Source organism: Ornithorhynchus anatinus, chromosome 2 (assembly GCF_004115215.2).
Source record: "Ornithorhynchus anatinus isolate Pmale09 chromosome 2, mOrnAna1.pri.v4, whole genome shotgun sequence".
NCBI classification, from domain to species: domain Eukaryota; kingdom Metazoa; phylum Chordata; class Mammalia; order Monotremata; family Ornithorhynchidae; genus Ornithorhynchus; species Ornithorhynchus anatinus.
This window is the reverse complement of record NC_041729.1, coordinates 25,783,437-25,807,273: the sequence shown is the minus strand read 5'-3', so window position 1 is coordinate 25,807,273 and position 23,837 is coordinate 25,783,437. Positions and strand designations below refer to the sequence as shown.

The following is a 23,837-nucleotide window of genomic DNA, read 5'->3' as shown; positions in this document are numbered from 1 at the left end:
CATCAGATAAATGAATGGAATGTGGATCTACACATAAGTGGGGTGGGGCGGGATTAGCTCCAGCACACTGAGCAGGAGGTCCATCGGAACAAGTACCCAGGGAGGAGAGGAAATGGGAGGGAAGATACTCTGGGGACAAGAGAATGTGAAAGTTTTTATTGCGTTTGTATTTCGTTCTTCATCATCTGCCTTCCCTCCGCTATTTAGAGTGTTGGCTTCTTGTGGGCCAGGAAACGTTTTAATTATTGAAGAGTTAAGTAGGGTGCTTTTCACACTGTTTTTTGTTCAACAGAAGTTACTGCAGATATCAATGCAGAGCAGGGTGGGCTCCATGACGGACCTTCTGATGTTGGATGTGGAGGGGCCAGGGGCAGTCTGTGGTGAGGGGGGAGTGTCTGTGAGAGGAGGAAGGAGGTGGTCAGGTTTCTAGTAGTTGGGGAAGGAACTATTCTCACACTCTACTGAAGTTAGCTTTCACTCCTGCCCCCAACTTTAACTAGTCAGACTTCCCTCTCCGGCTACTGATCGCCAGTCCGGTCCACTTCTCGTTCCGCTGTTATAAACCTTCGGGTCGCAGCCCAGCACTTCTCCTTCCGAAGACCCGGACCTCGAGTGCCCTCAGGTAGTCCGGGCATGGACACCGGGGCACTGCTCCTGCTGACCGGTGAGTGAGGATGCAGAAAAGCTCGGGGGTGGGCTGGAGAGGCATTCAGGGCTGAGGGCGTGGGCTGGGGGTCGTAGGCAGGAGACAGGACTGTAAGCTTGTTGTGGGCAGGGAACGTGTCTCCTTATTGTTACATCGTACTCTCCCAAGTGAGTAAGTGCTCAGTAAATACGATTGAATGAATGAATGAAGGACTGTCACCCGAGCTCTGGAGTGGAGCTTGGAGAGGCCGTGCAGGGACCAGGATGGCTGGAGCATGTGATGGGAGAGAGCCAGGTTGGCAGCAGGATACCTGGAGTTGGGCAAAGGAGAGGTTCTGGAAGGTTTGGAAGGAGCAGTGAGAAGAGTTGGATCATCTGGGAGGAGGCGGGATTTCAAGATTTAGGGCAGCTGAATTCCAGGTGTTCTATCGCCTGGCCCTGAGCTTCCTATTGAGTCCCTTGTTGTTGAGGTGGGATGAGGAGGGAGGGGGCAAAGTTGGGAAGGAAGATATTCGATGACCTGACCGGGGTTGGGAACTTCCTCTCTGTTAATATCTTGCTGGGGCAGGATGTTTGTGCCTGAGGTGGGGACGGAGGGAGTTCCAAGGGGAAACCAGGACTGGAAAACTAGTGTCTGAGGACATAGAGGGGGTTGGGGGCAGGATGACTGGGTTCTGGGGATTGAGTGGTCCATGACAGAAAGAGCCATGGACCAGGCGGTCACAGCTGCTCTCCCTCCCCCTCCCTCTCCAGGCCTGGCCTCTTGCTGTGGATTCAACCTGGAAACGGAAAACCCTACCATTTTCCGGATGGGTGGAGCTGGGTTTGGCCAGAGCGTGGTTCAGTTCCAGAGTTCCCAGTAAGGTTCTGGGCCCACCTGTCCTGGGGAGACCCCCTCCCTTGAGTATTCCCTCTTCTCCTCACCTCAATCCTTCCCTTTTCTTTCCTCCCATGAGTCCCTGACCTCTGCTGTCTGCTCTGCTCTCAAGTCTATGGGGATCCCGTGGGCTCAGTAGGCCCTAATGAAAATGAGGTTCTGAATTGCCGTAGGACCCTCCCTGTGATGGTGGCCCTGTGGTTTTCCTGACTGGACTCCTCTTTCTCAGCTGCGTGTGAGCCTGGCCTGAGCCTGCTCTTGACCTGCCCAGCTCAGAACATGTCCTGCCCTAAGGCCGCCAACCGGCTCTTTTCGGTCGGGCTCCCGGCTCCCTCCGGGGCGGGGTGGGGGTCGGTACTGACTGGGTTGTGCAAACAGGCCCAGCAGGTAGCCAGGCTGACTCTCTGCCAAAGTCAGAAAAGGCACCCTGTGCTCCCCCCGCCCCGAGGGTTTAATTGGCATGAAGGGCATAGAACCGGAGCTCTGCCCAGTCCAGGCCCAGGCCTGATGTTCCGATGGCCTCTGGCCCCAGATTGCGGGTCTCAGCAGTGCTGGAGAGAGAATCAACTGGGTCAGAACTAGGCAAGGCTGCTGGTTATCCTCCCCCACCAGGTATCGAGGAATGCCCCCACCCACTTCCTCACTCACCACTGGAGGGGTTCTGGGTGCACTGTGCATTACAACTCACTCCATCTTGCTTTTGGACTGCAACTCCTCCTTCCCAGCTCTCCTGGTGCTCTCCATCTCCTGCCCTGCCCCCTGCCATGGGGTGGTTCCCCACCCCTGTGTTTTTCTATCTGTGCCCAGGTTGGTGGTCGCAGATCCGCTGAAGAGGGAATCAGCGACGACCACGGGACGACTGTACAAGTGTGAATACGGCACCGGGAGTTGCGCTCCCATCTCCCTGCAGGGTGAGCATCACAACGGCCCCTCTCCTCCCCCGGCTCCCTGATCCCCAGCTCCCCTGCTGGGGACCCCATCCCGGAGAAAGTCACTGTCTCTTCCTCCTCTCCTCTGGACTGGCTTGGAGGCCCTGGCCTCTCCTGGCTTTGAAACAGCTTTCATTCCAACCCTTTTCTCCTGGATCCCAGCAGCCAGGAATCCCATCACCTGCCCCCAAACCTCTGCCACGGACCCTGCTACTCACCCAGAACACAGGCCCCCGACCCCCTACCCTCCAGAACTTAGATCTGCTGCAGGTACCGTGCCCCCGGCCTTATGTGTATGTGTGACTCCTTGTGTGTCTCCCCCAGCTCCCGCAGAGGCGGTGAACATGTCCCTGGGTCTCTCCCTGGCTGCCAGTTCCAGCCCTTCACAGCTCCTGGTCAGTTCGTGGGAGCCGGTGGGCGGCCGAGGGTTGGGGGAAGGAAGGAAACTGGGTTCTGGAGGGGGTGGGAGGTCTGGGACACGGCCGGGGTTTGGGGCCACGATGGATGGATCCCAAGGAAAGGAGTTTCCTGATTGGCCCTGCTCACCCAGGCGTGCGGCCCCACGGTGCACCGAGCCTGCGGGGAGAACATGTATCTGAATGGCTTCTGCTTCCTGCTGGGCTCAAACCTGCAGCTGGACCGACGGATCCCAGGAGTCCTGCAGGGTGAGTCTACGAGCCTCATGGTCACCGACAGAGAAGAATGCGATGGGCCCACAGGGGCCTGGGTTGAACCCAGAGCACAGAGAAATAATAATAATAATAAATTGTGGTGTCTGTTAAGCTCTTGCCATGTGCCAAGCTGTGTACTAAGCAGTTGGAGAGATGCCACATAATCAGGTTTGACACATTCCCTGTCCCATCTGGGGCTCACAGTCTAAGTAGGAGAGCGAACAGATATTGAATCCCCATTTTACCGATGAAGAAACTGAGGCATAGAGCGGTTGAGCGACTTGCCCAAGATCACAGAGCAGGCAAGTGGTCAGGCCGGGATTAGAAGCCAGGTTCCCTGCATTCCACGCAGTTGTTCTTTCCACTAGGCTTCTTTCCACTAGGCCATGCTGCTTCTCAGTCCTGTCTGGGTAAAGCTTCTGTAATAGAAGCCTAAAAGTCCTGGAGACACAGAGTCAAAGTGATGCAGGGAAGGAACAGACAGGAATAGGGTTGGATCTGCTGTGTTCTGGTGGAAGGGTCTGCTTGAGCAGGGGTTGAGGGGGGACTCTTGTGGGGCAGGGGATGGAGGGATACAAGGGGTTCGAGCTAGAAAAAAGACAGGGTACTGTGTTGGCGGGGGCTGTTTTTGATTGTGGGCAGGACCCTGGGTTTCTGTGGTGGATGGATGCAGGGTGTCCGGCGGTTTGGGAGAATACCCAATGTGATAGGGAGGTGAGAGGTTGGTGGCTATGTTTTGTAGGGGGAGAAGCCCTCAGTAAGCTGAGGGAGATGTTGAGGGAGGAAGAAAGGAGCTATGTGAGGTGTGCCTCAACAGCCTGCAGTTTCTCTATAGATCTCTAAAGAGTTTGCTACAGCGATCACTCTAGGAGGCCTAGGAGGGACCTTCTCCCATTTATTTGCCTCCTCTCGTCCTGACTCTTGTCCTCACCCCGCTTCTCTGGCATAAAACAAGATGGTGCCCGATGACAAGGGTCCCACATGCTCTTTCCCAGACTGCCCGAAGCAAGAGAGTGACATTGTTTTCCTCATCGATGGCTCCGGCAGCATTAACCGGGAAGAGTTTGATCAGATGAAGCAGTTTGTCCGCGCCGTGATGCAACGATTCCAGGGAACCAACACGATGGTGAGAGCCGAAGGCCGGGGGCTGGGGGCCGGGGGTTGGGCTCGCAGGGCTGGTGTAGGACGGAAGTGAGACTGGGAGAGCCAGAAGCTCTGGGGGTTGCATGTAGAGGAAGCATCTTTTTCCCGGGCCCAGGAAAGACCAGGGTTGATTCATTCAAATGTATTTATTGAGCGCTTACCGTGTGCAGAGCACTGCAGCTCTTGGAAAGTACAGTTCGGCAACAGATAGAGACAATCCCTACCCAACAACGGGCTCACAGTCTAGAAGGAAAGTCTACAGCACCCGGTATTCCCGGACCATTTCCCATCCAAGTACTAACCAGGCCCGACCCCGCTTAGCTTCCGAGATCAGACGAGATCGGGCGCGTGACGGCTGACATTCCTCCCTCCCCGCAGTTCGCCCTGATGCAGTTCTCCAATACCTTCGAGACACATTTCACCTTCGCCAGATTCAAAAGTAACCCGAACCCAGAAACACTCGTGAATCCGATTTTTCAGCTGAGGGGGCTGACGTATACTGCCTCTGGCATCAAGAAAGTGGTGTAAGTTTCCTCCTCTCTGGGTACTGGTCTCCTTGACTTCTGTATCCTGCCATCTCCGTCCCAAGAGTCCCTTCAGTATGGGCCAGGAAAACAGGGCTCCGCTTTGAGTCTGGAGTAGATCGTCATGGGCAAGGATGAGACCAGACAGTGAGGATAGAACCAAGTCCACCTGCCCAAGCTGCCCCGAGATGACACGGGACTTGATCGCCTCATTGTATCTTTCTACAGTTCAAAGGGAGGTTGGCTGAGAAAAAAGACCTGGATAGCTCAGGGAACCTGAGCCCATCTCTTTATCCTAATGTTTAACTTATTTTCAGTTATCTTTATTATTATATAATGTTATTTATTATACAATAGTATTTTTAAACACTATCTGTCAAGCACCGTTCTGAGTGCTGGGGTAGCTACAAGCTAATTAGGTTGGACACAGAGTCTGCCCCACATGGGGCTCACAGTCATAATCCCCTAGACATTGAGCTTGTTGTGGGCGGGGAGTGTGTCTGTTGTTGTATAGTACTCTCCCAAGCGCTTAGTGCTGTGCTTTGCACATAGTAAGCTCTCAATAAATTCAACTGAAAGAATGAATGAATCCCCATTTTACAGATGAGATAACTGAGGCACAGAGAAATAAAGTGACTTGCTCAAAGTCATATTGCAGACAAGTGGCAGAGGCAGGATTAGAACCCAGGTCCTTTTGACTGCCAGCCCCGCACTCTTTCCATTAGGCCACATCAGTTGCTGCCCCATCATCACTATTAGTAATCTGAGTCCTATATCAAGTATATTGGAGCATGCAGTAGGAGATGAAACAGCTCCTGCCCTCAAGGAGTTTCCTCTCCAGTGATTCCCCATCTGCGTCTCAATATTCTAGTCAGCTTCTGATACCTGCCGTGGTGACATCAGTCACAGCTGAGTTTGGAGAAGATAGAACCTCAGTCAATCGCTGTTAGAAGTGATGGGGGGGAGTGACAGAGAAGCAGTGTGGCTTAGTGGAAAGAGCATGGGCTTGGGTGTTAGAGGACCTGGGTTCTAATTCTGGCTCTGCCACTTGTCTGCTGTGTGAGCTTGGGCAAATCGCTTAATTTCTCCCTGCCTCAGTTACCTCATCTATAAAATGGGGATGAATGAATGAATGAATGAAATGGGGATTAAGGCTGTGAGCCCTATATGGGAGAGTGACTGTGTCTGATCTGATTAACTTGTATCTACCCCAGTGTTCAGTACAGTGCCTGGTACATAGTAAGTACTTAACAAGTAACATTAAAAAAATGTACCAGTAGACATGCACATATGTTCATACGTGCTGAGGCTAGGTAAGTGCCGAGGGCGGCGATGGGCCGATGCGATCGGGTGGCTGGGAGTCAACTTGAGGAGGCTTTCTGGAGGAGGTGGGATTGGAGGAAGGCTTGGAAAATGGAAACAGTTATAGTCAGGGGAGTTAGGTGGGGTTGGCGAGGGAGATTCTCTCTGAGACTTTCTCTTTCTCTTTTCAATCTTTACCTGGCAGCGAAGAGCTCTTCCAGCAATCACAAGGAGCCCGGAAAGATGCCACCAAGATCCTCATCGTCATCACCGATGGGCAGAAATATGAGGATCCCCTGGAATACTCTGATGCCATTCCACTGGCCGAGGCTGCGGGGGTCATCCGCTATGCGATCGGGGTACGGGGACCCCTGGATCTGAGAGCTATTCCCTGCCTGCTCCCCTCCCCTCGCCGCCCCCCCCCCAGTCCCCGGATCTGAGAACCATCTTCTCCTCCCTCCCCACTCCCCCAGACTTTGGATCAATCCATGGTATTTACTGAGCATTTACTGTGTACAGAGCACTGTACTGAATGCTTGGGAGAGTACAACAGGGTTGGTAGACACATTCTCTTCCCACAAGGAGCTGAGAGTCTAGAGGATCTGGATCTGAGTGCCTGCTGCTAATAATAATGTTGGTATTTGTTAAGCACTTACTATGTGCAGAGCACTGTTCTAAGTGCTGGGATAGATATAGGGTGATCAGGTTGTCCCACTTGGGGCTCACAGTTTTAATCCCCATTTTACAGATGAGGTAACTGAGGCACCGAGAAGTTAAGTGACTTGCCCACAGTCACACAGCTGACAAGTGGCGGAGCCGGGATTCGAACCCATGACCTCTGACTCCCAAGCCCGGGCTCTTTCCACTGAGCCACGCTGCTCCTCTTCCTTCCTGCTCCTCCACGCTCACCCAGACCTGAGAGCCTTCTCCTCCCCCTCCCTGCTGCTCCCCACCACACCTCTGTCCCCCACCCCTGGACTTGAGAGCGTCTCCTCTCTCCCTGCTCCCCTTCACCCCTTCCTCCAGGACCTGAGTGCCTTCTCCCCCTCACCCCCTGCTCTCCCCCACCCCTGAACCTGAGAACTTCCTTCTCTTACCCCCTGCTCTCTCCTACCCCTAGACCTAGGAGCCGTCTCCTCCCTCCCTCATTCCTATCCCTTGGATCCAAGAATCTTTTCTTCCTCATCCCCTGCTTTTCCCGATCCCCGGACCTGAGAGCCCTCTCCTCCTTGCCCCCTGCTCGCTCCCACCCCTGGACCTGAGAATCTTCTCTTCTCTCCCTGCTCCCTCTCGTTCCCCAGCCCCTTGGAATTGAAAGCCTTATCTTCCTCCCTCCCTCCCTCTTTCTCCCTCTTCCCCTACATGTGGACTGAACCCTTCTCCTTTGTCAGTTCTCCTGAGTTGTAATTTCTGGCTCAGGCACAGACAACTTCTCCAGCTCTAGATCCAATCTAGATCCAATCTCTTCTGTCACCTACTAGTAATGGGTTCTCTTCCCACCCTTATCATTATCAACAGATACAAAAGGAAGGATAAAACAGTGAGAACACAAAATCAACACGAAAGTCAAGGACAGTTATATATGTAAAGGGAGGGATCGTCATCATCATCATCAATGATCTATCGAGAGCTTACTATGAGCAGAGTACTGAACTAAACGCTTGGGAAAGTACCATTCAACAGAGTTGGTAGACACGTTCCTCATCCACCACATGTTTACAATCTAGAGGGGGAGACAGACGGCAATACAAATAAATAACTTATAGGACATTTGCTTAGAGGAGCAGATTTTCCAGCTCCTTGAGAGTTCCACAGTCACAGTTTCAGTAGCAGCAACAGACGTCCTGACACTGAATCTCGAGGCAGGCTTCGTGAGGCCCCTGCTTTCTCACCTTCCTGACTGAAGAAAGGGCTCATAGGAGCAGAGGTGATGTGTGTGTACGAGTAGGGGGGAGAGGTAGAAGGGGGTCCCAGGCCCTTGTCCTCGTGGCCAAAGGAACTAGCTGAGAGCCCCATTCTGCTGCCGCCTGCTCATCCTCCTGAAAGGACAAAAATGAGGGTCTCCCCCTCTGGGCTTTCCCCTCCCCTCGGGCCCTGATCCCACTGTGCCCTGTGGACAGGTGGGCAGTGCCTTTAGCACAACTTGGGCCCGGAAGGAGCTGGACAGCATCGCGTCGGATCCACCCCGAGACCACGTGTTCCAGGTTAACAACTTTGGGGCCCTGGATAACATTCAGAACCAGCTGCAGGAGAAGATCTTTGCCATCGAGGGTAAGCCTGGACCCCCACCCCCAACTGACCCAACTGCCAAAAGAAACCGTTTCCTCCCCAAACCTCAGGTCTCTTATGCTGCCTGAGCCCAGCCCCCATTGATCCCCAGCACCTGACACTTCCAATCCAGCTTGTGCTCCACCTCCCAGGACTGCACATCCAGATCCCAGGGTCCTTATTTTCCCATCCTTTGGCCTCCACTATCCTGCCGCATGAGCGTGCTGGCCACATTCCTACCTCCGGCCCCAAAGGTGCTTCTCCCCCCAGGAACCCAGACGGGGAGCAGTAGCTCTTTCCAGCATGAAATGTCTCAGGAGGGCTTCAGCGCTCTGCTGACTCCGGTGAGTGGATTCCCCTAGGGCAGGCTGTGGGTGGCCAGTGGAAGAATGGGAGGGAGCAGGGACACTGACTGGTCTGAGGGTGGGGTTGGGGCTCCGACCTCTCTCCCTGGGAAGGACAGAGGTCGGGGCAGGGCAGCTGGGGGGCTGTTCAATGGCCCCTCCCCCTGCAGTACCGACATCTGTTTTCCCCAGGACGGGCCGGTGCTGGGAGACGTGGGGAGCTTCGACTGGTCTGGGGGGGTCTCCCTGTACCCCCCAAAGAAGGCCTCCACCTTCATCAATGTCTCCCAGAAAAGTGGGGACATGCATGATGCTTATCTGGGTGAGGAGGGCCCCGGGTGGCTGGGCTACCTGGGCTACCTTGCCTTGGGGAGTGGGGTTGAGAGGAAGTGCAGCCCCTGTGAGAGGAGCGAGCTGCGTGGGAGGAGGGTCCCTCACCAGGCAGGGCCACGTGCCAGCGACGTTTGTCCCTTCAGGTTACTCCACTGATGTGGCCATTCAAAATAGGATTCAGGGCCTGGTCCTTGGGGCTCCCCGGTACCAACACACGGGGAAGGTCGTGATGTTCAGGAAGACTACCGGGAACTGGAATCAATGGGCCGAGGTCATGGGGGCACAGGTGAGTGATGGCGAGGGAGAAGGTGGGGATGAGTGGAGAAAGGACACTCTGGTCCAGCCAATCCAGGTCTCCCCGCACCAGACTCCAAACAATCTTTCCCTGGTCCCCAGTTCCTAGTCCCCAACCGCCATCCTGGGATCTTCCCCACAGCTGGGCGGCCTCCCCCGGAGCACTGTTTCTGGCTCCGCCACTGTCGGTGCCGGCCCCTCTATCCGTGGGTTCATTCATTCATTCAATAGTATTTATTGAGCGCTTACTATGTGCAGAGCACTGTACTAAGCGCTTGGGATGAACAAGTCGGCAACAGATAGAGACAGTCCCTGCCGTTTGACGGGCTTACGGTCTAATCGGGGGAGACGGACAGACGAGAACGATGGCAATAAACAGCGTCAAGGGGAAGAACATCTCGTAAAAACCGATGGCAACTAAATAGAATCGAGGCGATGTACAATTCATTAACAAAATAAATAGGGTAACGAAAATATATACAGTCGAGCGGACGGGTACAGTGCTGTGGGGATGGGAAGGGAGAGGTGGAGGAGCAGAGGGAAAAGGGGAAAATGAGGCTTTAGCTGCGGACAGGTAAAGGGGGGATGGCAGAGGGAGTAGAGGGGGAAGAGGAGCTCAGTCTGGGAAGGCCTCTTGGAGGAGGTGATTTTTAAGTAGGGTTTTGAAGAGGGAAAGAGAATCGGTTTGGCGGAGGTGAGGAGGGAGGGCGTTCCGGGACCGCGGGAGGACGCGACCCGGGGGTCGACGGCGGGATGGGCGAGACCGAGGGACGGTGAGGAGGTGGGCGGCGGAGGAGCGGAGCGTGCGGGGTGGGCGGTAGAAAGAGAGAAGGGAGGAGAGGTAGGAAGGGGCAAGGTGACGGAGAGCCTCGAAGCCTAGAGTGAGGAGTTTTTGTTTGGAGCGGAGGTCGACAGGCAACCACTGGAGTTGTTTAAGAAGGGGAGTGACAGGCCCAGATCGTTTCTGCGGGAAGATGAGCCGGGCAGCGGAGTGAAGAATAGACCGGAGCGGGGCGAGAGAGGAGGAAGGGAGGTCAGAGAGAAGGCTGACACGGTAGTCTAGCCGGGATATAACGAGAGCCCGTAATAGTAAGGTAGCCGTTTGGGTGGAGAGGAAAGGGCGGATCTTGGCGATATCGTAGAGGTGAAACCGGCAGGTCTCGGTAACGGATAGGATGTGTGGGGTGAACGAGAGGGACGAGTCAAGGATGACACCGAGATTGCGGGCCTGAGAGACGGGAAGGATGGTCGTGCCATCCACGGTGATAGAGAAGTCTGGGAGAGGACCGGGTTTGGGAGGGAAGATGAGGAGCTCAGTCTCGCTCATGTTGAGTTTTAGGTGGCGGGCCGACATCCAGGTGGAGACGTCCCGGAGGCGGGAGGAGATGCGAGCCCGAAGGGAGGGGGAGAGGACAGGGGCGGAGACGTAGATCTGCGTGTCATCTGCGTAGAGATGGTAGTCAAAGCCGTGAGAGCGAATGAGTTCACCGAGGGAGTGAGTGTAAATGGAGAACAGAAGAGGGCCAAGAACTGACCCTTGAGGAACTGCAACAGTTAAAGGATGGGAGGGGGAGGAGGCTCCAGCGAAGGAGACCGAGAATGATCGGCCAGAGAGGTAAGAGGAGAACCGGGAGAGGACAGAGTCCGTGAAGCCAAGGTGAGATAAGGTATGGAGGAGGAGGGGATGGTCGACAGTGTCAAAGGCAGCAGAGAGGTCAAGGAGGATCAGAATGGAGTAGGAGCCATTGGATTTGGCAAGAAGGAGGTCATGGGTGACCTTAGAGAGAGCAGTCTCGGTAGAGTGGAGGGGACGGAAGCCAGATTGGAGGGGGTCTAGGAGAGAATGGGAGTCCCAGGCCCCTCCACTCTGCGATGGGAGAAGTCTCGATGTGAACATCGGACCCCCCAGGGCCCAGGGCTCTTCCCGGCCAATGCCACCCACTGCCCTGGATGGGGATGTCCCTATGAGCTGGCCTCTGCCCCCAAACAGATTGGCTCCTATTTTGGGGCGACCGTCTGTGCCGTGGATGTGGACAGAGACAAAAGCACGGACCTGGTCCTCATCGGAGCCCCCCATCACTACACGCAGAGCTCAGGGGGGCTCGTGTCGGTCTGCCCCGTGGCCCTTAGGGTGAGTAGCTTGGGCAGCCAGGACGCTTGGGTTCTAGGTGGGGGCTGGGGAGGGCAGGCGGGTAGGAGGGGTTTGGGGTCTGCTGAGACCATCGGTTCCGTCTTGCAGAGGGCGGATTGGCAGTGTGAATCCGTCCTCCGGGGACAGCCGGGGCAGCCTCTGGCCCGTTTTGGGGCGGCCCTGGCCGTGCTGGGGGACACGAACGGGGACGGGCTGGCGGACGTGGCGGTGGGGGCGCCTGGTGAGGAGGAGAACCGGGGAGCTGTCTACCTGTTTCACGGCGCGGCGCCGGCCCAGATCAACCCCACCTACAGCCAGGTGAGCCTCGTCCCCTCCGGCCCTCCCCTGCTCTGGGGCCCCGACTGCAGGGTCTCCTTATCCTCTCCTAGGGGGTCCCACCTGCCCTCATTGCCCTCCATCTCTCTCCTCTTTCCAGCCTTCTGGCTCTGTCCTCTTGCCATCCATCTCCCCTCAGTTCCTCCCGCTCCCTTTCCCCCCCAACCTCTCTCATCCTTCTCCCTTCCTCCCACCTCTCTCTGTGCATCCCCCCTAGCGGATTGGGGGCTCCCAGCTCTCCCCGGGGCTCCGGTACTTCGGACAGGCCCTGAGCGGGGGGCAGGACCTCACCCAGGACGGACTGGTGGACGTGGCCGTGGGCGCCCGGGGGCAGGCGCTCCTGCTCAGGTGAGCGCGGTTGTCCCATCGGCTCGGAGGGAACCGGGATTCCGTGGCCCGAGACCCAAACTCCACCGACTCGGCTGATCCGGGAATGCTTCTCTTCTCCCGGGCTCTTTCCGGGGCCCCAGGTCCCGGCCGGTGCTGAGAGTCGACGTTTCCCTGCGATTCGTGCCCCCGGAGCTGGCGCGGGCCGTGTTTGACTGCGGAGAGCAGACGGTCCTCCGCCGGGAAGCAGGGGAGGCGAGACTCTGTCTCACCGTCCGCAAGAGCTCACGGGACCGGCTAGGTGAGCCTCACCCACCGAAGCTGGGGTTGTCTGACCCTCAACCTCAGGGACTGTGTTCTTCCCAAGAAGCCCCGGGATCTGCCCCGGGATTTCCAGGCTCATCCGGGCCTCTGATTTGGGTCTGAGGCCTAGAATCCTCCTCTGTCCATGTGGCTCTGGGGAGACCTCAGCACCAGGCCCAGACATCTCTTTCTCCACCCTGTCCTCCCAATCTGGCTATTCTTCTGTCCATGTCCCCTTTGAACCTTTCACTCTTACCAGATGAAGGTGACATCCAGAGTTCTGTGACCTATGACCTGGCCTTGGATCCCGGACGCCTGAATCCCCGTGCTGTCTTTGACCAGACGAAGAACCGGACCCTGAGGGCGCAGCAAACTATAGGACTAGGGGAGAACTGTGAGTCCGTGAGGCTACTGCTACCGGTGAGCTGAGGGCAGGACGTCTGGGGAACGGTCAAGGGGCGGGGGTGGGCTCTGATGGGGACAGTCAATCAATCGTATTTATTGAGCAGTTACTGTGTGCAGAAGCCCTGTACTGAGCGCTTGGAAGACTACAATATAACAATATTGTATTAAGTGATTAGTGCAGTGCTTTACACAAATAGATAAAATTTGAATGAACAACGTAAGAGGCACAATCCCTGCCTGCAACAAGCTTGCAGTCGAGAGGGTCCTGAGCACTATGGTCTGTGATCATCCCTAGAGTGCAGGGCTCCAGGCCACTTCAGGTCCCATTGCGGAAATCCGTTCACGGCAGAAACCCAAGGCCCGGCCCTTTCCCAGCCCAGTGCATCTGGCCAGATCCAGGACACTGGCAGCCGGAGCCCAAGAGGGGCCCCCGGCCCACTTTGCCCTCCGGGTCCAGATCTGCCCGGCTGAGCTCAGGACTGGCCTGTTGGGTGAGGGGCAGAACTGGACCAGAAGGCTTCTAGGCTGCTATTGGGGGTTGGGAGCAGGGAAAGAGACCAAGGCAGGGAAGGCCCAGGTCCAGGCAGGGTATTTGGGGTACGTGGATCCGCCACGGGACCCTGAGACCGAGCGTCCCCCAGGAGTGCGTGGAGGAGTCGGTCACCCCTATCATCTTGCGCCTCAACTTCTCGCTGCTGGGCCAGCCCATCGCCTCGTCCGGGCAGCTCCGCCCCGTGCTGGCCGAGGGCTCGCAGGACCTGTTCACTGCCTCTGTGAGTCTGGAGAGGGGCCAGACCCCCGGCACCTGGGGTTGGAGCCTGGGGGAGGGGCGGGGTCTGGGGCAGGAGGCATCGCTCCAGCCCGGTGCTCAAGCTCCTCCCCTTCTCCTGCAGCTCCTGTTTGAGAAAAACTGCGGCGCTGACAGCATCTGCCAGGACGACCTCAATGTCACCTTCAGCTTCTCCAGGTGACGCCTTCGTCCGTGTGCCCGCCGAAGGCCCCGCAGGGCAAGGCTGCATCCTGGTGCAGACCAGGGGGAACGTTGGCCCAGCCCAGAGCCCCATGGGGCTGCTTTCTCTCCAGCCAGTTGTAGTAGGGGCCAGCTCAGTCCCATGGCCCAGTTCTGGCTGAGGGGGCTGGGTCTGCTTGAGCCAGACTCTCTCACATCCACAGAGAACCAGAGGCCCCAACCCTGTCCTTCCCCACCCTGGGCCACGCTTCTGGTTCCCCAATCTCAAACCCAGGCAACTCTATCCCACGCAGCCAGCAGACCCTGGTGGTGGGGACGTCCCCGGACCTGAGCGTCACCGTGACCGTACGCAACGAGGGCGAGGACTCGTACGGGACCATGGTCACCTTCTCCTACCCCCCGGGGCTGTCCCTCCGCCGGGTCTCCGTGCTCCAGGTGAGTCGGACCGCTCTGTGGGGTGCTGGGCCGGGGGCCTCGCCGTCACCCTCGCTCACCCCCTCTGCTCTGCCCTCCCAGAACCCCCGGCAGCCACGGGCCCCGCGTCTCACCTGCGAGTCCACGCGGCCGAGGAGCAGCAGCTGCAGCATCAGCCACCCCATCTTCCGGGAGGGAGCCGAGGTCAGCAGTGCCGCTCCCGCAGCAGCGTCCTCGGGCCCGTCCCCGGCCTCCCCTCCTCACGCTCCCCCCGAGCCCTCCGGTCCGCTCCCCACGGCTCCTTCTCCCCCTCCTCTCCATCTCTCTCTCCTCTCCCACCAGGCCACCTTCCTGGTCACCTTCGACGTCCCGCCCACGGCGGACTTCGGTAGCACTCTCCTCCTCAGCGCCAACGCCACCAGGTGAGCGGCTGCCGGGGGCAGAGCCCAGGCTCCCAGCAGTTATTGCCCCTTCTCTGCGATCTCCTCGTCCTTCCCCCGAACCCAAACCCTGCCCCCCGTGCCCTCCCCAGACAGATCTCCCCGTCTCTCCCCCCAGTGACAACATCCCCAAGATGAAAAACGCCTTCTTCCAGAAAGAGCTGCCGGTCAGATACGGGATCAACGTGGTTATCAGCAGGTGCTCTTCCCCTGCCCCCTTTTCAGCCTCCCGTGCCCTCCTCGGGGCTGCCCCGCTGGGTGGACAAACCGACAGCCAACCGTGGGTGTGACGGCGGCGGCGGCGGCGGCGGCGTGTGACAGCTTGATCCCCGCTGGGTGTGGGCAAAAGTGGGTGTCTGAAGGTGCGAAGGTGCGAATGACGGTACAAGGGTGTGCTCGATTATGTTTGCGGGTGTGAGGGCGAGAATGTAGGTAGGTGTGTGTGTGTACGTGCATATTCACATATTCACATTCACCCCGGCGTCGCTACTGTGGCCCCCGCTCACATCTGACTCCCTAAGATGTTCCCTTTGGCTCGTCCGTCCACGGTTTCTGCTTCCCTCCCATCGCACCCTCCCGCTGCCGCTCACTTCTCAGTCGGCTTTACCGAGAGCTTACTGTGTGCGGAGCCCTGTACTAAGCGCCTAGTACAGTGCTTCGGTTCTAAGCACTTCCTTTGGCACCAGTTCTCCTCTCCATTACGCTCCCAGTTGGCCACGTTCCGGTGACCTCGCCCCATCCCGGTGCCGGCCGGGCCCCCCTACCTGGTGGGAGAGGGGGACGCGTTGGTGACGGGGGTGAGCGGGGAGGTCGGAGCCCGTCTATATCGACCTACACCCGCACAATCTCACACACCCCTACGCCGTCATTCCCCCCTTCACGCCTGATGACCCGCTTTCACCGACACCCAGCGGGCAGGTGGTCTGGAGGCTGGGGGCGCGGCGGGGGGCTGGGTCACTCACTGATCGCTGTGGTCACCCCTCCCTTGACCCCATAGCGGGGAGCAATCCACGAGCTACCTCAACTTCTCAGCGTCGGAGGAGAAGAGCAGCCACGTGCTGCAGCACCAATACCACGTGAGGGACCGGGGGGGCCTGAGGCCCGGACGAGGCCGGGGGCGGCGGGAGGAGCCGGACCGGGGCAGGGCACGGGGGAGGCCGGGGGTCTCGGGAATGGGCAGCCCCGGGGGATCCCGGGAAGGGGATCCCGGGAAAGGCCCGGGGCCCAGGAGTGGGGCAGCCCCGGAGGATCCCGGGAAAGGCCTGAGGCCCGAGGCCTCTCCCCGACCAGGTGAACAACCTGGGCCTGCGGAGCCTCAATGTCACCGTGACCTTCCGGATCCCGGTGGAGCTGAACGGGCTGCCCGTGTGGACCAAGGCGGAGGTCGTCCCCCCCCAGGTACCCTCGGCCCCCGACACCTTCCTCCCTCCACCCCCGCCGTGCCGGTCCTCGAAATCCGCCCGCAGACCGGTCACCCTCCATCCCCGCCGCCCGCCGTCGGCTCGCGTACCGGGACGGCGGGGCCCCCCGACACCCCATCCCCCAGCAGGACCGGGAATTTTCTCGGCGGCGGCGACCCCCTCCCAGCTCTGCCCACGGCCCTCCCTTAGAGAAGCAGCGTGGCTCAGTGCAAAGAGCCCGGGCTGGGGAGTCAGAGGTCATGGGTTCAAATCGAGCCTCCGCCACTTGTCAGCTGGGTGACTTTGGGCAAGTCACTTCACTTCTCTGGGCCTCAGTGACTCCATCTGTAAAATGGGGATGAAGACGGTGAGCCTCACGTGGGACAACCTCATCACCTTGTATCCTCCCCAGCGCTTAGGACAGTGTTTTGCATATAGTAAGCGCTTAACAAACGCCATCATTATTATTATTATTATTATGAGCCCCCTGCCCCCTGAGCCCCGCCCCCTCCGCCTCTCCCCCAGCCCCGCCCCTTCGCACGCGCCTCTCCCCCGGCCCCGCCCCTTCGCACGCTCCTCTCCCTCAGCCCCTCCCCCTTCGCACGCGCCTCTCCCCCAGCCCCGCCCCTTCGCATGCGCCTCTCCCTCAGCCCCGCCCCTTCGCACGCTCCTCTCCCTCAGCCCCTCCCCCTTCGCACGTGCCTCTCCCCCAGCCCCGCCCCTTCGCACGCTCCTCTCCCTCAGCCCCTCCCCCTTCGCACGTGCCTCTCCCCCAGCCCCGCCCCTTCGCACGCGCCTCTCCTGCAGTCCCGCCCCTTCGCATGCGACTCTCCCCCAGCCCCGCCCCTTCGCACGTGCCTCTCCCCCGGCCCCGCCCCTTCGCACGCGCCTCTCCCCCGGCCCCGCCCCTTCGCACGCGCCTCTCCCTCAGCCCCGCCCCTTCGCACGCTCCTCTCCCTCAGCCCCTCCCCCTTCGCACGTGCCTCTCCCCCAGCCCCGCCCCTTCGCACGCGCCTCTCCTCGGCCCCGCCCCTTCGCACGCGCCTCTCCCCCGGCCCCGCCCCTTCGCACGCGCCTTTCCCTCAGCCCCGCCCCTTCGCACGTGCCTCTCCCCCAGCCCCGCCCCTTCGCACGCGCCTCTCCCCCGGCCCCGCCCCTTCGCACGCGCCTTTCCCTCAGCCCCGCCCCTTCGCACGCTCCTCTCCCTCAGCCCCTCCCCCTTCGCACGCGCCTCTCCCCCAGCCCCGCCCCCTCGCACGCGCCTCTCCCTCAGCCCCGCCCCTTCGCACGTGCCTCTCCCCCTGCCCCGCCCTCTGCGCACGCGCCTCGCCCAGCCCCTCCCCCTTCAGACCCCGCCCCCCATCCTTCTTCCCATTATCATCATAATAATGTTGGCATTTGTTAAGCGCTTACTATGGGCAGAGCACTGTTCTAAGCGCTGGGGTAGACACAGGGGGATCAGGTTGTCCCACGTGGGGCTCACAGTCTTCATCCCCATTTTACAGATGAGGTCACTGAGGCACAGAGAAGTTAAGTGACGTGCCCACAGTCACACAGCTGACAAGTGGCAGAGCCGGGATTCAAACTCACGAATCATCATCATCATCATGAACAGTGTCCCCTGTGCGCTTACGAGCTGCAGAGCACTGTACTAAGCGCTCGGGAGAGCCGAGCACAGCAGTTATCAGAGTTGTGCCCTGCCCTCCGAGTTTGCCCTTTAGTGGGGGAGACGGACATTGACACAAATAACTTATAAATAGATAATTTAAAGATATGTGCCTAAGCGCTGTGGGGTTGAGGATGGGGGAGATATCAAACGCCCAAAGGGCACAGATAGTAAGAATGTTGGTATTGGTTAAGCGCTTCCTATGTGCAGAGTACTGTTCTAAGCGCTGGGGGAGATACAGGATCATCAGGTTGTCCCATGTGAGGCTCACAGTTCCAAGTCCATAAACAGGGAAGAGAGAGGGAGCAGTGGGAAAATGGGCTTAATTGGGGAAGGCTCTGTGGAGGAGATGCAGCCTTGATAAGGCTTTGATGGTGGGGAGGGGGGAAGGAGTTCCAGATCATAATAATGGTGGTATTTGTTAAGCGCTTACTATGTGCAAAGCACTGTACTAAGCGCTGGGGGATCCAAGGTGATCTGGTTGTCCCACGTGGGGCTCACAGTTTTAATCCCCATTTGACAGATGAGGTCACTGAGGCCCAGTGAAGTGACTTGGCCAAAGTCACCCAGCTGGCAAGCGGCGGAGCCGGGATTAGAACCCATGACCTCGGACTCCCAAGCCCGGGCTCTTTCCCCTGAGCCACCCTGGGTGTGGGAAAGGGGTGGGTGGCGAGAGAGACAAGGGGGGGGCTCGGTAAATTGGAGTTAGAGGAGCTGAGCGCGCAAGCTAGCCGTAGGAGGCGGTCAGTGAGGTGAGGTAGATGGGGTGAGTTGACTGAGTCCTTTAAAGATGATGGTAAGGAGGTGGATGTGCAGCCGCTTGAGGTTTTTAAGGAGTGGGGAGATGTGGGCTGAACTTTATTTTGAGAAAAATCAGCGGTGCAGCAGAATCATATATGGACTGGAGTGGGGAGAGACGGGAGGCCGGGAAGTCAGCAAGGAAGCAGATGCAGAAGTACAAGGTGGGATAGGCTGAGTGCTTGGATCGGCGTGGTTGCCGTTTGGACGGAGAGGGAAGGGTGGGTTTTAGCAATTTTACGATGGTAGAACTGACAGGATTTGGGGGCAGATATGTGGGTAGTAGGAGAGCGGTGAGTTGAGGACAGTGCCAAGGTTATGGGTTTGTGAGATAGGATGGAGAGTGGTGTTGCCTAGAGTCATGGGAAAGATAGGGGGAGGACAGGGTTTGTGTGGGAAGATAAGGAAATCAGTTTTGGATATGTTCGGTCTTTGTGAGATAGGGTGGAGAATGGTATTGTCTAGAGTCATGGGAAAGATAGGGGGAGGACTGGGTTTGGGTGGGAAGATAAGGAAATAAGTTTTGGATATGTTCAGTCTGAGGTGTCCGTGGGATATCCAAGTAGAGATGTCCTGAAGGCAGGAGGAAATGTGAGATTGCAGGGAAGGAGTTCGGGGCTGGAAATGTAGATGGGGGATCACCTGCAGAGAGATGAAGCCATGAGAGTCAATTAGTTCTCCAGGGGAGTGGGTGTAGATGGAGAACAGAAGGGAACCTAGAACTGAACCTTGAGGGACCCACACTGTCAGAAGGTAAGAGGCAGAGGAGGAACAAGGAAAAGAAACTGGGAAGGAGCAGTCAGAGAGAAAGAACCAAGAGATGTCAGTAACGGTGAAGCCAAAGTTAAAGTTTCAAGGAGAATGGGGTGGATCAACAGTGTCAAAGGCAGCTGAGCGGCTTAGGAGGATTAGGATAGAGAAGAGGGCATCAGATTTGCAAGAAGAAGGTCAGCTTTTCTGTGAAGCGAAGGGGGCAGAAGCTAGGTTGGAGGGGATCAAGGAGATAATTGGAAGAGAGGAAGTGGAGACAGTGGGTGTAAGCAACTGTCAAGAAGTTTGGAGAGGAATGGTAGGAGGAAGAGGGGATGATAACTGGAGGGGGCTGGGGGTCAAGGAAGGATTTTTTTTTTTAGATTAGGGGATACCTAAATATGTTTGAAAGCAGTGAGGAAAAAGTCCTTGGAAAGTGAACAGTTGAAGATAGTAGTCGAGGAGGGAAGAAGAGAGGGGCCAGATGTTTTAAAAAGGTACAAAGGGATGGGGCAGATGCACAGATGGAGGGAGTAGAATTAAAGAGGAGGTGAGAAATCTCTTCTTGAGTTACTGCAGGGACTGTAGGGAGAGATAAAGAGGACAGAGGAGAATGGGGGGATTGGAGAAGAGCAAGGACGATTGTAATCAATCAACCGTTTTTATTGAGTGCTTGCTATGTGCAGAGAGCTGCACTAAGTGCCGGGGAGAGCACAGTACGACAGAATTAGCAGACACGTTCCCTGCCCACAACAAGCTTACAGTCTGGAGGGGGAGACAGACATTAATATGACAGGCATTGATTTTAGGGAGATCACGCCTGATGGTTTCAATTTTGTTGATGAAGTAAGTGGCCGGGTCATTAGGGGAAATAGATGGTGGGGGAAGGAGGTTTGAGTAGAGAGTTAAATGTCTGAAACAGCTGGTGGAGGCAGTGGGTAGGGGGGTGAATTAGGAAGGAGAAGTATTGTTGTCTGGCAGAGGAGAGGGCCAAATGGAAGCAGATAAGAATGAATTTGGGGCGGACAGGTCAGAGAGACGTCTGGATTGCCGTCAACAGCGCTCCGCAATTAGGGCACAAGAGGGGAGGAATGGAGGTGATCCAGAGTTGCGGGTTAGTGGTCCAGACTGGTGGAGGGACAGGGGATCAAGGGAGTTAAGTTTAGTAGAGAGGGTGGTTTTGACGGGGTCTATTTGTGAGGAGAAGGTAGTTTGGACACCAGCTCCGCCACGTATCTGCTGTGTGATTTGGGCAAGTAACTGCTCTGTGCCTCAGTTCCCTCATCTGGAAAATGGGGATTAAGAGTGTGAGCCCCGTGAGGGACAGGGACTGTGTTCAACCTGATTAGCTTGTATGTACCTCAATGCTTAGAAAAGTGCTTGGCACATAGTAAGTGCTTAGCAAGTACCATAATTATTAGTTATTATTATTACAGGGACCAAATGGGATAGGATGGCTGTGGTATATTGGAGGGGTCTAAAGAACAATGATCTCTGTGGGAGGACGGGTTTGTGGGGTGTGGTTGTATGGGAAAAAAGGAGGTGAAGAAGCTGTGGCCTGATGGAGGAATCTCCGATTTGGTGATAGTAGAGATTATAAGTGACTAGATATTACAAAGTCAAGAGGGTGCTTAAGTAGAGGAGTCTCAGATTTGGTGAAAGTAGAGATTATAAATGACTAGAGATTATAAAATCAAGAGGATACTTAAGTTCTTGAGTGTGTGAAGTGGGGTGGTGGAGCAGGAGGTCGTTGGAGTAGAGGAATGGGAGGAAGTGGACGGTGGAAGGGTTGTTGGGGACATCCACATGGATGTTGAAGTCCCCAAGGGTCAATGTAGGGAGGGACAATGGGAAAAGGAGTGTGAGAAAGGGGTCAAAATGGTTCAGAAAGTGGGAGGAGGGGCCTGGGAGTGGGGGTGGGGGTAGAAGATCATGACTAGTAATTGGAGTGGGTGGTAGAGATGGATGATGTGGACTCCAAAGAAAGGGAAAGAGGGATGGAGGAGGTAGGATGGTGCGAAAGAGACAGTGGGGAGCGAGAAGGAAGCCGACTCCTCCCCCTTTCCCAGTGAGTCTAGGCGAGTGGGAGAAGATGAGGCCCCTCCTGGAGAGAGCAACAGGGGGAGACTTTTCCCTCTGCCGGACCCCATCACTGACAGACTCCTTCCCTCCACCCAGGACTTCCCAGCGCAGTGTGTGAGTGGCACAGAAAACCCCCGGGACCCTGGCTTCCGAACCGTCCTCCAGCAGAGCCCCGAGCTGGTGAGGTCAGACCCCGGCTTCCCCAACGTCAGTCCCCACCTCAATCAGCCGCAGCTCCCCGTTTGGCCTCGGGGTTCCCGACTGATCTGCTCACCCAGGTAAGGGCCGGGGAAGCCCCCCCGGTGCGTCCCTCTGACCCTACTCTCCCTTGCCCTAGAACTGCTCCATCGCCGTCTGCCGGGTTATCCAGTGCCCCATCGCATCCTTCCAAGTCCGAGAGGAACTCACCTTCACCCTCCAAGGCAGCCTCAGCTTCGGCTGGGTGGGCCAGGTAGGTGGGCGGGGGCCTCGGGTCGGGCCCGGAGGGGTCAGCCGCCCTCCTGGGCCTGTCGACCCGGGTCCTTCCTCCCGGGCCGCGACCGGCGGCGCCCCAGGCCCGGCGCCTCCAGTCCCTCTCGTCCTCTTCGGCAGACGAAACAGAAGCGGCTGTCGGTGCTGAGTTCGGCCACGCTGAGCTTTGACACGGAGCGATTCGCTCAGTTTCCCGGCCAGGAGGGATTCCTGACGGCCCAGGTGACTGTCGGGTAGGGCGGGGGAGAGGCTGCCAGGCCGGCTGGAAGAGGGTGACGGGGGCTAGTGAGAGGCCCGGGGTCCAGCTGGGTGGAGTGGGAGCATCCGGGGTCGGGGACTGGCCGGAGGGAGGCCTGTGCTGGGGAGCGGGGAAGCAAGTCTGGACCTTAGGGTCGGCCGGGGCTTCTGGCTCTCCGTGATGGAGATCCTTCTCCTCTACCCGCCAGACGAAGACGGTGGTGGAGCGCTATGAGATTTACAATCCCCTCCTACTCATCGTGAGCAGCTCCTTGGGGGGCCTGGTGCTGCTGGCCCTCCTCACCGCCGGCCTGTACAAGGTGGGGCCCCACTTACGCTTCCCTCCCTTTCTCTGCCCCCCTCCCCCCGCCCAAGTCTCCATCTCCACTGCCTCTCCCCAGTCTCCTCCGTCCCCCTTCCCTCTCCACGTGTCCTCGACGGCCCTTCCAACCGTCCCCTGCCTTTCCTTGTCCCACCCCGCTCCCCTGACTCTGTCTCCCTGTCCCCGCTCAGCTCGGATTCTTCAAGCGGCAGTACAAGGACATGATGGCTCAGGAAGCTCAAGGTGCTGACCCTGCTGGGGAGACCCTCGATGGGCCCCCCACCGAGTAACTGCTACCTTCACCCTAGGCCTTAAGGACGGTTGTTTCCCTGTCGTGTGCTTTCTCGTGGCTGCGATGGAGAACCCCGTCCTCTGTGTGTTTGGATGGGTGCGCCCAAGTCCGTGGGCTGGAGAAATGACCTTGCCCATGGGGATCTGACCTGTTTAAACCCTCTCCCCTCACCCACACGAGGAACTGCAAGTAGATCAGCAGAGAGAACACCGAGCTGGGAGCCCCAAGGTCTGGATCCTATTCCTCACACCCCGCCTTGCCCAACCCATTAAGTCTCCATTTTCCCCTTTGCAAAATGGGGTTAATGACACCGTCCCTCCCTCCCCCCGCATCTCTCTAGGCTGGTGCAAAGTTCTTGGGCAGAATGGCCCCGCAGAGATTCCCAGCACAGCTGGGATTTTCTGGGGATGTGTCCGACCCCGCGTGAATGTGCAAATCATCCGGCGAGGGGTTGATGTCTGCGTGTTCCCATTCTAAGTAGGAATAAATGGAAACTGAGGGATTTTTCTTTATTGGCAGAATGACAATCCCTGAAGGGTCTGGGAGTGGTGTGGGACCTTAGGAGATGTCAGGGTTGAGGCTGAGGGGAGACCTGCTCTCACAGAAGAGAGGGTCCCTTGGTCAGGACCCTGCAGGTGACCAGACTCCCCGTCGGCTTCCCTCGACGCCCAGCCGGAAGAACGGTTACGGGTTCAGGGTGCGTTCGAGGGTCCCGGCAGCCCCACGGGAGCCTCTGCCCATCCTCCCGGGACCCCCCTCCTGCTTCTCCAGGGGGCAGAAAGCCATCGCCACTGCAAGGTGGACACTGTGAGAGGCGAAAAGTTTGTGACGTGGGCACCAAGCTTCTTGTCCCCATTCTGAATCCGCAGCACCTGGCGTCCCACCTTCTGGATCACCATCCTCCCTGTACAATTCCCCCTTCCTCCTACCCCCCCTCAGAGCCCCCAGTTTAGCATCGTGCCCTCGCAGCCGTGGAAGAAAACTCATGTTGGCAGAGAACCGTGCCCTTTGCCCTCCCCGTGTCCAAGATGGGCCTCGCCTGGGGTAATTGCCAGATTCCCCCAGCCCCCCGGCTCCCTGGAATGGTCGTTCCTGATCCTGATGTCACTTTCCTGCCTTTTCCCCCGGCCTTGGGTGTCCTCTTCCTTCACTCCATCCCATTT

At 57.7% G+C, this 23,837-nt stretch overlaps 1 protein-coding gene across 1 annotated transcript; it reads left to right on the top strand.

Moving 5' to 3' along the window:
• Positions 1-465: 465 nt before the first annotated feature.
• Positions 466-23,186, top strand: LOC100091469 (integrin alpha-D). Its single transcript, XM_029057666.2, has 30 exons — positions 466-664; positions 1,399-1,504; positions 2,330-2,433; positions 2,776-2,846; positions 3,002-3,116; positions 4,118-4,248; positions 4,644-4,789; positions 6,297-6,450; positions 8,212-8,362; positions 8,630-8,703; positions 8,896-9,025; positions 9,180-9,322; positions 11,321-11,461; positions 11,570-11,779; positions 12,015-12,145; positions 12,268-12,425; positions 12,687-12,847; positions 13,474-13,605; positions 13,726-13,799; positions 14,096-14,237; positions 14,319-14,420; positions 14,559-14,638; positions 14,775-14,855; positions 15,654-15,732; positions 15,947-16,054; positions 21,449-21,532; positions 21,690-21,803; positions 21,944-22,045; positions 22,270-22,380; positions 22,574-23,186. Exons 1-30 carry the CDS (start codon positions 634-636, stop codon positions 22,670-22,672), a joined length of 3,465 nt encoding a protein of 1,154 aa, XP_028913499.1. The 5' UTR covers positions 466-633; the 3' UTR covers positions 22,673-23,186.
• Positions 23,187-23,837: the final 651 nt, after the last annotated feature.